The 13,927-nt window shown below is 43.8% G+C and overlaps 1 protein-coding gene across 3 annotated transcripts in view; it reads left to right on the plus strand.

Moving 5' to 3' along the window:
- Positions 1-13,927, plus strand: part of LOC121689808 (inactive ubiquitin carboxyl-terminal hydrolase 53) — an 82,987-nt gene that overhangs the window by 55,269 nt on the left and 13,791 nt on the right. For 2 of the 3 annotated variants that reach the window (XM_042070013.1, XM_042070015.1), the window contains exons 13-14: positions 1,119-1,974; positions 4,896-4,957. In XM_042070013.1, coding sequence (XP_041925947.1) covers positions 1,119-1,974; positions 4,896-4,957 — 918 coding nt within the window. The remainder of the gene's footprint in view (positions 1-1,118; positions 1,975-4,895; positions 4,958-13,927) is intronic. The other variant, XM_042070016.1, reaches the window with a different exon arrangement.

Here is a 13,927-nt window from a genome sequence, read left to right on the forward strand (position 1 = left end):
GTGTATGTGTATGTGGGCGCGTGTGTGTGTGCATGCGTTTGTGTGAGAGTGTGTGTGAGAGTGCATGCGTGTGTGTGTGTGTGCGCGCGCGTGTGTGTGTGTGCGCGCGTGTGTGAGAGTGTGTGCGTGCATGCGCGTGTGTGAGAGTGCGTGTGTGTGAGAGTGCGTGCATGCATGCATTTTTCTCATACCCGCACCAACACAAACACATATGCTAACAACACACACACACACACACACACACACACACACACACACACACACACACACACACACACAGACACACACACACACAGACACTCACTGCAGGAGCTTTTGTTCTTTTGGCTTTGAGACAGCGCTGACTCTAAGTGTCACTTAGATTTGCTCTCCTTCTTCTGAGATCACACACACACACACACACACACACACATAGGCTCTCCTTCCTCTGAGATCCCTCAAAGGACTAAATGTCACAGTCTCCTTCATTTGCTCTCTCTCTCTCACACACACACTTAAACACACACACACACACTCACTCTCACTCTCACACAAAAAGGTCAGACAAGCTGAGATGAACAACCCAGACTTAAGTAGCCTCAGTGGTAATAGACACACACACACACACACACACACAGAAAGGTCACAGAGGCCATCACACACACAATCCTGAGATGGATGGCCAGACTATGGTGGGAGCACTTTTCACACACCATCTCACACACACACACACATGAACACACACACACACACCATCTCTCACACACACACATTCACACACTTAATGGTGTGAGCTTCATTCTCCAGTGGTCACACTGTCCTGTGTTTATCATGTTAATTAGTGCCTAGCTGCTAAAGCATTCTTCAGAAGAGAGAGAGGGAGGGAGAGGGAGGGAGAGAGGGAGGGAGAGAGGGAGGGAGAGAGAGAGGGGGAGAGAGAGGGAGAGATAGAGGGGGGGAGAGAGAGGGAGAGAGATATAGAGGGGGAGAGAAAGAGGGAGAGAGACAAAGAGAAAGAGAGGGAGAAAGTGTGCTGTGGTTTTTGTCACTGTGGTTTTTGTTCACCAACACTTTAGGGAAATCCACTCATAGTGTGTGTGTGTGTGTGTGTGTGTAACGGTCCTCCTCTCGTCCTGCAGATGTGCACCAGGACAGAGCTCTGTCCCGCTCGCTGTCTCCTCCAGAGAGCGGCTTCCAGCAGGTGGAGCAGCGCCTGTACAGCAGCCAGGGCCGAGGGCCGACCCGAGTGGGCCGCCTCGGACACGAACCGCACACACACACACAGACACACACACACGAACCGCGCTCGCGCTCCCACGAGCCGCGTCCACACGGCCACGCACACACACACACACACGAGCAGCGCTCACGCTCCAACACGCGGCCGCCCCTCACACAGTCTGGCGGAGGGCCGGGGCACTACAGCCGCAGGGCGGAGCCTGCTAATGCTAACGCTAATGCTAACGGCTACGACACGGATAGCAGCCAGGACTCCCGCGGTCGCCACGGCGGCCACATCGCCGCCGAGAGCCGCGCCAACAACCGCGCCTGGCGTCCGATGCGCGAGGCGCTCAACGTGGACAGCGTGCTGAGCGGCCATGGAGAGAGGCGGGGCCTGACGCCCACGCCACAACAGGCTAGCCCGCGGCGGCGACAGCCGTCCAATCACGAGAGGGCCCTGGAGCTGGAGCGCAAGCCCAAGAGTGACCACCTGGTGACCATCTACGAGGAGGAGCAGCGGAGCGCCGTGCTGGGCAGTCGCAGCTCGCTGGACTCCGACGGACGCGGCGGCGGCTACGAGCGGCCCAAGGTCCGCAACGAGGCTACGAGCAGCCTGCAGGTACGAGGCAACGAGGCGTGGAAGATCCAGCGCACGGAGTCGGGCTACGAGAGCAGTGACCGCCTCAGCAACGGCTCCGCCAGCCTGGACTCGCCCGTGGTGGACAGCTTAGGCACCAAGGACCTCCGGCCCATCCCAGAGATCCATACCCCGCGGTGAGTCAAACATCCCTCATACACACACACACACACCTCCGGCCCATCCCAGAGATCCATACCCCGCGGTGAGTCAAACATCCCTCACACACACACACAGACACACATATACACACACAGAGGGAGAGAGACAAAGACACACACACAGACACAGACACAGAATCACACACACAGAAACACACACACACAGAAACACACACACACAGAAACACACACACACAGACACACACACACACACACACACAGACACACACACACACACAGACACACACACACACACGCACACAGACACACACACACACACACATATACACACAGACACACACACACACACACACATATACACACACACACAGAAACACACACACACAGACAGACACACACAAACACATTCACACACACACAGACACACACACACACAGACACACACACACACCTCCGGCCCATCCAAGAGCTCCGTGGTGAGTCAAACATCTCTCTCACACACACACACAATCGCTGCTGTGCAGTAATATTCAGCACAAAGTCTCCAGTTTGAGTGGATCTCTCTCTCACTCACTCACTCACTCACTCAGACACACACACACACTTGTAATGATTAGCAGCAGTCACATGCCCTCTGTTAGGCAGCCAGACTTAAGCGCACACACACACACACACACTCATGCCTCTGTTTGGCAGCCAGACTTAAGCACATACACACACACACACACACACACACACAAACATATACACAGACACTCCTTATGGTGAGCAGCGAGACCGCAGGACACACACACACACACACACACACACAATACTGACCTGCTCTGACCCCATATCTGCCACACACACACACACACACATACATACACACACAAACCCTACAGCAGGATCTGTCTGTCTCATTCACATACAGGCACACACACACTCACCCCAGAACACCCCAGAGTTTACTAAGGTCACTACATATCTCCCCTTTCCACACACACACACACACACAACTAACAACACACACACACCACACACACACACATCAGCTCTGAGTAGTTTACTAAGGTTGTGCCCTCACGTGGCACTCTGCAAGAGATGGAGAATATTTGTGTGTGTGTGTGTGTGTGTGTGTGTGTGTGTGTGAGCGAGTGAGAGAGAGAGAAAGAGTGAGAGTGTGCGTTAAGTGTTCATGTTTGTCTGTAGAAAGAGTGAGAGTGTGCGTTAAGTGTTCATGTTTGTGTGCAGATTTAACTAGTGGATGGAGAACACTGCATTAGCCTGAGCTGCTGACAGTAGTTTTAGCGTCAGCAGTAGTTTAAGTATACTGATGGTCAGGCATTAAAAGTTTGCTGTCATTCAAAACACTCAAAAACTTTCCATTTAGCAGAAGGTATTAGCTGTTGCTAATTATTTAGCAATAGCATTAGCTTTCCATTTAGCAGAAGCTATTAGCTGTATCTTATTATTTAGCAATAGCATTAGCTTTCCATTTAGCAGAAGGTATTAGCTGTTGCTAATTATTTAGCAATAACATTAGCTTTCCATTTAGCAGAAGCTATTAGCTGTATCTTATTATTTAGCAATAGCATTAGCTTTCCATTTAGCAGAAGGTATTAGCTGTTGCTAATTATTTAGCAATAGCATTAGCTTTCCATTTAGCAGAAGCTTTTAGCTGTTGCTAATTATTTAGCAATAACATTAGCTTTCCATTTAGCAGAAGGTATTAGCTGTTGCTAATTATTTAGCAATAACATTAGCTGTTATTGATGCAACAGCATGAGTGCATTCCAGACAACTTGAAATTCAGAGGTCAGCTAGGACTTAAAAGCTGAGAGACATCTGGCCCAAGTTTAGAATTATAATAATAATAATAAGCTTTATTTGTATAGCACCTTTCATGCACAGAATGCAGCTCAAAGTGCTTTACATTTGAAGCATGTAACACAATAATAGTCAGTCAGTCATTATCAATCACTTTTCTTCATTGCTGGGGCCGTTTATGATCCACTCAGCAACATATCAAAAATATAGAAAATAACATGTGATAAGACTGGCAGCCTTAACCCTTTACCCCCCACAAGCACGCCATATGGCAACTGTGGCAAGGAAAAACTCCCATATTCCAGGAAGAAACCTTGAGCAGAACCTGACTTAATAGGGGGAGCCCATCTGCTTCTGGCTGGCTGCACCCTCCAATAGCAGCAGATGTAGAATAATCTGAAAAAGTAGCCTACAGGATAAGATGAGTTAACTAAAAGCTTTCCTGTACAGGTATGTTTTCAGATCTTTTTTAAAAATATTTACTGAACTCGCCTGCTTGATGTACAGAGGCAGGGTGTTCCATAGTTTGGGGGCATAATGGATAAAAGCAGCTTCTCCACTTTGTTTGTGGAGCACTTTGGGTACGATTAAAAGATTAGAATTGGATGATCTAAGTTTCCTTTGTGGTTGATAAGATATTAAAAGCTCAGAGATATATGAAGGTGCTATGCCATTCAGAGCTTTGTAAGTAATTAACATAAGACCAGTGAAAAGTGCATTGCAGTAGTCTAACCTGCTAGTGATAAAGGCGTGAATTAGTTTTTTCTGCATCTTGTTGAGTTAAAAAGGGCCACACTTTGGCAATGTTTCTCAAGTGGAAATAGGCTGTCTGAGTAACTTCATAGAATTATGAACTTCAACTTTAGAGCTCAACGGCTTTCATTGTCCATTTTGAAATTCTTGACTTCCAACATTGTCTGGAGTTCACGCAACTAAGAAAATTCCAACTCGGAAATATCTGACCTCTGAATGGTCTAGAATGTAGCATTCGTAGCAGCTGTCCTGCCCGGTCCTGCTAATGTTGGTGTTCTATATAGATAGATAGATAGATAGATACTTTATTAATCCCCAATGGGAAATTCAAGACACACAAACGTTATGTAATTGTTGTGTTGGTTGTGTTACAGGGATGCCCTCAGGCGCTATGACGACTCAAAGGCAGAGATTCTACATGCTGCATTCACCTATGGTAAGAAGAACACCGAGTGAGTGAGTGGGTGAGTGAGTGGGTGAGTGAGTGGGTGAGTGAGTGAGTGAGTGGGTGAGTGAGTGGGTGAGTGAGTGAGTGAGTGAGTGAGTGAGTGAGTGAGTGGGTGAGTGAGTGAGTGAGTGAGTGAGTGAGTGAGTGAGTGAGTGAGTGAGTGAGTGAGTGAGTGAGTGAGTGAGTGAGTGGGTGAGTGAGTGAGTGGGTGGGTGGGTGAGTGAGTGAGTGAGTGAGTGGGTGAGTGGGTGAGTGAGTGGGTGAGTGGGTGAGTGAGACCTACTGTTACAGATGCTGGCGGGAGCCGGACTAAAAATGACACATTACTGAGAAGTCTCGGAGTTAAAAAAACAGACACACACAGATTGAGGTAGTTGTTACACACAAATGTAACCAGACATTTCTCCAAAGTTGAGGCACAGACACAAGCAGGCCGCTTCTGAGAGTAAGGCTATTGCTTTCTGTTCCTGAAAATAACTTTCTGGGTTCTTTCCTCCAAACGGATCAAAAAGCTCAAAGCAACAGAGACGAGCTGCGCAGGAGAGAGACCAGGAGACCGGGGCCAGCCGACTAGACTGAGATTACATGGAGCCTCCAGCTACAACACACACACACAGACAGACACACACACACACAGACACACACACACACACACACAGAGACACACAGACACACACACACTCTCACTGAGAGAATAACAGAAAGGTGTGTTAGAGTTCTGGGAATTTGGAGGTCTGTTTAGGTGTGTCTCTGTTTGAGGGGGGGGTTTGGTATACGTGTGTGTGTGTGTGTGTGTGTGTGTTTGGATGTGGGGTTGGGCCTGGTGTCCCAGCTGTGGCCCAGTCAGCCGAAAAACCGCTAGAGTACTGGACACACACACACACACACACACAATGTTACACAATGAGGTACACAGACACACACTCCTGCATTCCTATGCTCATAGACATTAAGTTACAGACACACCCTCACAAATAACACAGACACACACACACACACACTCAGACTCAGGCCAGGAGAGACGTAGAGGCTACCTTAAGGTGTTCTTATTTCCCTGTTTCTCTCACACACAGAACACAGCTAGTCTGTTTGCTCCCCTCATTCTATACTCTATCCCTCTCTCTCTCTCTTCTTTCTCTCCTTCTCTCATTCTATACTCGCTCCCTCTCTCTCTCTCTTCTTTCTCTCCTTCTCTCATTCTATACTCGCTCCCTCTCTCTCTCTCTTCTTTCTCTCCTTCTCTCATTCTATACTCGCTCCCTCTCTCTCTCTCTTCTTTCTCTCCTTCTCTCATTCTATACTCGCTCCCTCTTTCTCTCTCTTCTTTCTCTCCTTTTCTACCTCCCTCATTCTATACTCTGTCCCTCTCTCTCTCTTTCTCTCTGTTTCTTTCTCTCCTTCTCTCCCTCACTCTTTCTCTGTCTCTTTTCATCTCTCTCTCTCTCTCTCTCTCTCTCTTTATTCCCTCATCTGCCCTCAATATTGAGCTCCACATGACTCTCAGGGGAGGGGTTGTGGGGGGCAGTAGCTATTGAATCAGTTGTGCTAGTGCAGTGTGTAAAGGGGGGGGGGGGGGGTAGAGTTGTGTGTGTGTGTGTGTGTGTGTGTGTGAGTTGAAGGTGAGTTATGTAACACATGACTGTGAGTGAAGTGAAGCGGGAAGAACAGTGTTTGGGGGCGTGGGAGTGCTCGACCTGTGAGTACCTCTGCTGGTTAGGAAAAGGACACACACACACATATGTACACACACACACATATGTACACACACACACACATACACTAACAAACACACACACACGCTCTCTCTCACTCACGCTAACAAGCACAGACAGACAGACACACACACAGGCACACATACACACACACAAACACACTCTCACTCTCACTCACACATACACATATACTAACACACACACACACACACACACACACACACACATACACTCACGCACTCCCACTCACACATACACTAGCAAACACACACACACACACACACACACAGCTTCAGGGTGTGTGTCTCCCTCTGCTGACCAGTAAGCTCGTCTGGAGAAACACTCACACAATTTATTTCCTTAGTTGAAAAACACACACACACATATGCACTTTATTTCCTCAGATGAAACACACACACACTTTATTTCCTCAGATGAAACTCACACACTTTATCTCCTCAGTTGAAACAAAGACACACTTTATTTTAGAGTTAACTGTTAGTGTGGAACTTTGGAGAGTTAACTGTTCGGGCTGAGCTACACCAGGCGCGTAACTGAAGCGTTCCGTTCGCGTTGCGTCTGCTGCAACAATTAGCTTCCATTATAATCAATGGAAGTAGCTACACCAGACGTGACAGTGGGGCATACGTTCGAAAAAAATAAACCATTCATCTAAAATGGATTTTACGCGTAGCGAACAGAAAGCTTCAGTTTTAAACAGTGTTTTTGAGACTGCGTGTAGCCTACAAAAGCGCATGGAGATTTTAATTTTGCAACGAGAAACTGTAACACAGCTAGTCTAAGTCTAACATTAACTTGTTTGAGTTTTCTCCCCAAAGTTTTCTCTGGTAGTTCTTCACTGATCTGAGATAATGAGCGAACTACCTTAAGTAGCTAGCGTCTCAGGAGAATAAAAAAAAAGTTTAAAAGTTTTCTAACATCTCTCCAGTGTAATGGTGGGCATCATACCATTTACCATACCATCATCACAACATTTAGCTTTCCAAAAATGGGAGATATTTTTTCGGGGAGGGGGGGTGTCAGTGTTTATAACGGATCTGTGTTTGCATATTTAATATGTTTCATACACGTGTTTCAACACTGCATTTCGGTCGTTGCTTTTACCTTACCATTACCTTACGCATGCCAGTTATGTATCCACCAGCTGCCTGCCTGTAGCCTACTTCCAAAACTCCATAGCTGCTTGCTGTCAGATTTGGTTCCAAGGGCACAAGTTCAGTGTATCAACAACACTCAATAACAGTTTATGTGATGTGTTAATCAATTAAATTCCCAACAATTTCACAACAGCTAGTTCTGGAGTAGGCCATTCAACTAGCCCGCTTGCTTACGACGAGACTCAGGCTGCGCAGTCGGCACCCGCTTCCTTATTTGGGTTTTGAATTGCATGTTAAGTTAACCGTAGCATTACCTACACAGTAACTCCATGGTAATGCGATGCGAGTGATCATAATAACATATAAAACGTGATATAGTCCTTGATAAATAACCAGGCTATGAACTCATAAACAACAGCATTTTCTCACCGTTTGTCATTCACCGTGCTGCGAATACAGCATTAAGATGCTAGGCTAAAGAGCTTGAGATTCAAAGAACCTGCATGGTTGTGCTCATCCTGTCAGAAAATAGCAATTTGATCAGTGATCATGCATATCAGCGCAAGCTTGGTTTGAAACTGGTTTCTGGGGATGGGGTTTACACGATCCTTCACTGGGCTAGTGCCTGCTGTGTTAATATGACCGTGCTGATGCTAACACCTGCAGCTCCCTCAAATCTATTTAGGTTCTCATGCATATTAGGCTAGCTTTTGCCAATGAAAATTAATGCAACATTTGTGTAAGCAGAAATATTGTTGTGCTGAGTTCTAAGAACAGAGAGTTCAAGTTAAATGTTGTTGTGCTGAGTTCTAAGAACAGAGAGTACAAGTTACTGTAGGTGTGCACCCAGACAGACAGGAACTGCACCCTGTCTGTGTGTGTGTGTGGGTGAGATAAGAGTATGTCACAATGAAGTCGCTATGTCTTGCTTCCTATTTTCTGTGTGCATCTGTACAATAAAAGACACAGCTTTTGGGCTGCAGTCAGAGACTGATGGTGTGAGGAATTCTTCCTTACATTAGCAGGCTCTCCTCTTGGTACCAGAGTTTGTGGGCAAAGCCATACTACGTGTTGTGGTTCTTGTATCTATGTTGTGGTTAAATTCCCTGACAGTTACCAACAATGTCAACAACAAACTCAGCTTCACTGCTGCAAACAAAGTTGGCTATATGCTTCGCCATATAATAAACCAGCTAGCCTTGTGATAACAAAATCTTTACCTTTTGTTTAGTCCACTGAAAGTTATCCACATATCAAACGATTAAATACACCGTTATGGAGGAATTGTTTTGGGGAAGCAGTTGCACTATATCCCACTTTTGCTACCTTTAAGCCACTTAAATCCATAGCCTAGATGAGCATTGCGCATATGTTACAACTTGACGTGATGAAGCTAAATGCCCAAGAAACGTCACGTCATAAAAGTTGTAGGCCTACTAAACGCAAAAACTTAATGACGGCTTGTTCGTGGTGGTGTAGTGCTGCCTAATTGAAATGGGATAGGCAAGGGGTATCTTATATTCGGCTATTACGTGTGGCACATTTATTGGGCTTTTAGCCTCTTTTAATTTATTATGACCGCCGCTAGCGAAGCGGTCATATAATGATTGTCAAAGTTCCCCCCCCCCCCCCCGAACCGCAAAAAAAGCAGTTTTTCCTAAAAAAACTACCTGAACCGTTGCACTGAGGATGAAGAATCTTTTATGGTATGTTGGTCTCAAGGGCCCACATCAACCTGGCCCATAATCACTCATTTGTGATTTGCACCCCCCCGGTAAAAAATGAAAATGCAATATCATTCTGCTTTAATCGCCGCTATCTTCAGTTAAGATGTTCAGAACTGCACCAAATTTTATGTGTATGATTGACCTGGCATTCTCTGGGGGTATGCCAAGTTTCGTAGAATTTCATCCATGGGGGGGGGTCTAAAAAAATGTAGGTTATGTGTACATTTAGTGACTGTACACTCATTGTACACTGTAGATGGCGGTGCACACATATACACATGCACACACAGGTACGCACATACTATTGGTATTAGAATGGCCGATACATAATTACAAATTCAGTAGGATTAAAAGAAAGCCAAATATTCATCATCATGATCATGGCTGCATTTCCAGTATTGGCGATAAGTAGTCGTTTGTCCACTAAATGGCGCATCGTTGCAGTGAGACGTAATTTTGTTGGAAGTTAAAAGTGGGTTGGAAAAACAATGGGCGCTTCCTACAAGCACTGTAGTTTACCGCAGAGAACGTCTAATAAGGATAGGACGATGTTCACATGAAATGTAATTCCCATTTCTTCTTGAAACCGAAATAAATCTGAGGATGTTTATCGGACATGCTTGGTTTTTACTGCAGGTACGTTAATCTTATAATATCAATAAGGACCTAGGTACAATAATGTTACCGTTAGTGTTGGTTGAGTGATGGAGGCCAATTTGATTGCATTTGTAGAAAACTATAAATGCGGTTATACCAAGCAAATTGATAGCAGCAACTTTTCGCACGATATGGCAGTTTAAGTCCGCTTGATACTGTAAGGCGTAAGCCATTGGTTTCCAAAGGAGATTTTATTTGTGTCGCCAGCATAGCCTATAGACAATTTATGTTGTAAATAGGCCTACCTTATAGGCCTACCTGTAGCTTAGGGAAGCTAACAGCTTTCTATTAGGATCTAGTTTGTTATTTACAGTTTTGTCATAACTCCCTGATGCATTTTTGCATTTAGAATAACCAGAGCGTGGATATCTCAATCGGAAAATTAAACAATATCGGGCGCCTATGGACTAGGCTGGGTGAACCCAGCCTGATCTGCCCGCTATTTATTTTTTGATTTCTTAAAAGATTGAGCTTGGTCTGATGAAAGCCAGACAAGCCATGGACCTCAGTTAAACAATGCAAGGGAACATGAATCAGCCTATATTTGCACTAACAATAACGGACAACAGCTCTTCAACTTTGGCCCGTTAAAATGTGTATGAACAGTCTAGCGACGTATTTCATCAAGGCCCATTTGGACATGTCAGTTATTTGCACCACTGGTTAGATGTAAAACAGCATTTCGTTTCAGACTACTGTTACTTAATTTGTGCATTGACAATAAAGTATCACATGAACTAAAGATGACTAAAATCTTATGCAGAAGAAGAAACATTAACAAAAAATCCATCTATCCAAAAATGACCTTTGTTTTTGATAGCTGTTGAAAACGGCATGGAACTGACAGAGATGTTTTTGTTTATTAATAAATAAATACATACATACATACATACATACATACATACATATATATATAAAAAAAAATAACATTATGCTGATACCTTTTGCTTTTCCCAAATACAATGTAGCCTACAGGTGTAAGTGACCTTTCATCAATCCAGTTGCAATGGATGAACTGTGATGAACTGCCCTACTTGTGATTGTTTAGAGATTTTAAAGGTTTTATAACAATGCTACAACTTCTTTGGCTATTCTACAATCTATTCACCTTTTCAGCGCCAGTAGGCTACTTTCTGTGCAGCTGCACACACACACACACACACACACACACACACACACAGGCATGCCAAACAAGCATACACAAAAGTTTCAAGAGTGGGGGATGGAGTAAAAGATGGAGACAAATTGATTAGTGTGATTTATTTTCGCGGAAAGGATGTACAGGACTGAGCGGCAGTCATATTTTGTACCGCTATGCGGTGCATCTAGTTTGATGAGGAACTGATAAAGACTGAGCAACAGAAAAGTCATAGTCGATACATAAATAGTTTATTATTATAATTAGGCTATTGATAGCCTACTATTACTTTACTACTATTACTGTTATTATTACAGTGCATGAAAATGCACTGTACTGTTCTTCTGCTTCTTCTTATTATTCCGCTTACCACTTTTTCCGCACACATTTCTCCTGAACAGTTTAACTTAGAAACTTCATTAAAACTTTGTAACGTAGGTCTTCAAACAGATCGGGTTGCTATGTCTTTTCAACTTTGAAACTTTTTAAACTATTAAAGAAAAACGTTTTAAAAATCCCCGTAGACTTAACATTGCCGATTATGACATCATAATACGGCCATTAAGCAATTAGAATCCTATGGCAGGTGTTCAGGCCACCTGCAGCCTCAGGCTTTAAGCATGCAATCTGGGTCAATTAAGACTACACATCCTATTCAACTGTTTCCTCTGCCCAAAATTGTTTCAAAATAAAAGTCCTCACTACAATAATCCACTGTTAAACAATGTAACCCATTAAACTACTGAACTTTTTACATTCAACTTTTAAACGGTCTACTTTTAAACTATTATTAAACTATCTATTAAACTAGCTGTCTATCAACAACTTTTAACTTGTCATCAACTATGTCAACACTTGTCATCAACTATGACTCCTACCCACTGTAGCTAGTTAGCATGGTTAGCATAGTTAGCATTTTTTAGCAAAACTGATAAAAATGATTAGCTAGGTTAGCTAAGTCATATGGTTAGCATACTTAGCATGTTAAAATTGTTAACATGCAACTTAGCATAGTCAGCATAACTACTAAAAATTATTAGCTAGGTTAGCTAAGTCACATGGTTAGCCTAGTTAGCATAACTACTAAACATGATTAGCTAGGTTAGCTTAGTCACATGGTTAACATAGTTAGCATGTTAGCATTGCTAACATGTTTAGCAAAACTGCTAGAAAATGTTAGCTAAGTAGCATGGTTAGCATTGCTAGCACTGCTATAAAACATTAGCTAAGTAGCATGGTTAGCATAGTTAAAAATCTTAGCATAACTGCTAGCAAACATTAGAGCCATTCCAACGTTCAGTTATCGTCAAATATCTACCTATACACAGCCATTAAACTATTTAAATATCAACGTTGTGCATGCATTACTTGAAAAGAACTAGCTCCAGTTATGCATGAACAGTGAAGGTAACGAACTCTTAAACATATGAAAAATGTGAACTTTGAACAATATGAACTATGAATATTGAACAACTTGAAGCTACATATATCAAGTGTGAACATGTTTAACAAAATATGAGAACTAAACGTGCATTACGAACAGGGACGTGCACAGGAATTTTGAGGGGCATATAGGCCTATGTCATGTAAAAACGTGACATTATTGCAAATTAAATTGAGTTTAGTTTGCATGCATTTTTTTTAAAACTCGTAGGCTACGGCCCGGTTAGGAATGTCCGGTGGTTGGGGACCGCTGTTCTAAAGAATGTTTGATTCAAGTTCAGTGTGTGCTGTTGTAGAACTATTTGTTTCTCACCAAAAGCCTAGGCTACGTAGGCTAAAGAGTCACATCGTGGCTGTGCGTCGGGGTCCGGTTCGCCCTGTTGGGACTTATTTTCCCAATAATGACCGGCGTTCTATACATTATCCCTTATGTGTGGAACTTTGGAGTGTTAACTGTTATTGTGGAACTTTGGAGTGTTAAGTAAGGGATAACGGCCGCCAAGGTGTCCTGTTATACGGAATTAATAGACGAGGGCGAGGGGCAAAAAACTCCCCGACGCAGAGCTCAGCCTCCGCCAAGTCCATTAATTCTGTATAACTGGACACACCTCGAAGGCCGTTATCCCGCTTATCACCCGTTTGCCACTGTAAGTCAAGGGAAACACGCGGTTCCGTTTAAAAAGCTCACTAGTTCAGCTTGTTGTACAACTTTCAATAGCATGGACAGTTAGCTTGTTTACAGTTGATTCCATTGTTGCGAAGCCTGCAACCAAAGATTCTAGAGCGCTGCAACTGTCGTCCTACTATGGTTGTTATAGTTACCATTCATAAGCATTGATCTGGAACGGTGTCCTGTTATTCACAATTAATAGCCACCCCACCAGCCAATCAGAAAAGAGTATTTCTTCTGATAACCAGAGCCATATAAAGGTAGAGTTGCGACAATTGGTGTTCAAAATTCGTTAAGGTCACGTGGTTCATGTAAACTTCAAAAAGTTCCCGGAAGTGATTGACAATGGATTAGAATGCATTAAATAAGCTACTGTTCAATGAGAGACAGAGCCACAATGTTGGGTAATTGACAGACAATAAATGCATTGATATACAAAATGTATAACACAGTGTAATTATTGTGTAAACTGTGTAGTTATCCTACCATTACA

This window comes from Alosa sapidissima, chromosome 18, assembly GCF_018492685.1.
Source record: "Alosa sapidissima isolate fAloSap1 chromosome 18, fAloSap1.pri, whole genome shotgun sequence".
In the NCBI taxonomy this organism is placed as follows: domain Eukaryota; kingdom Metazoa; phylum Chordata; class Actinopteri; order Clupeiformes; family Clupeidae; genus Alosa; species Alosa sapidissima.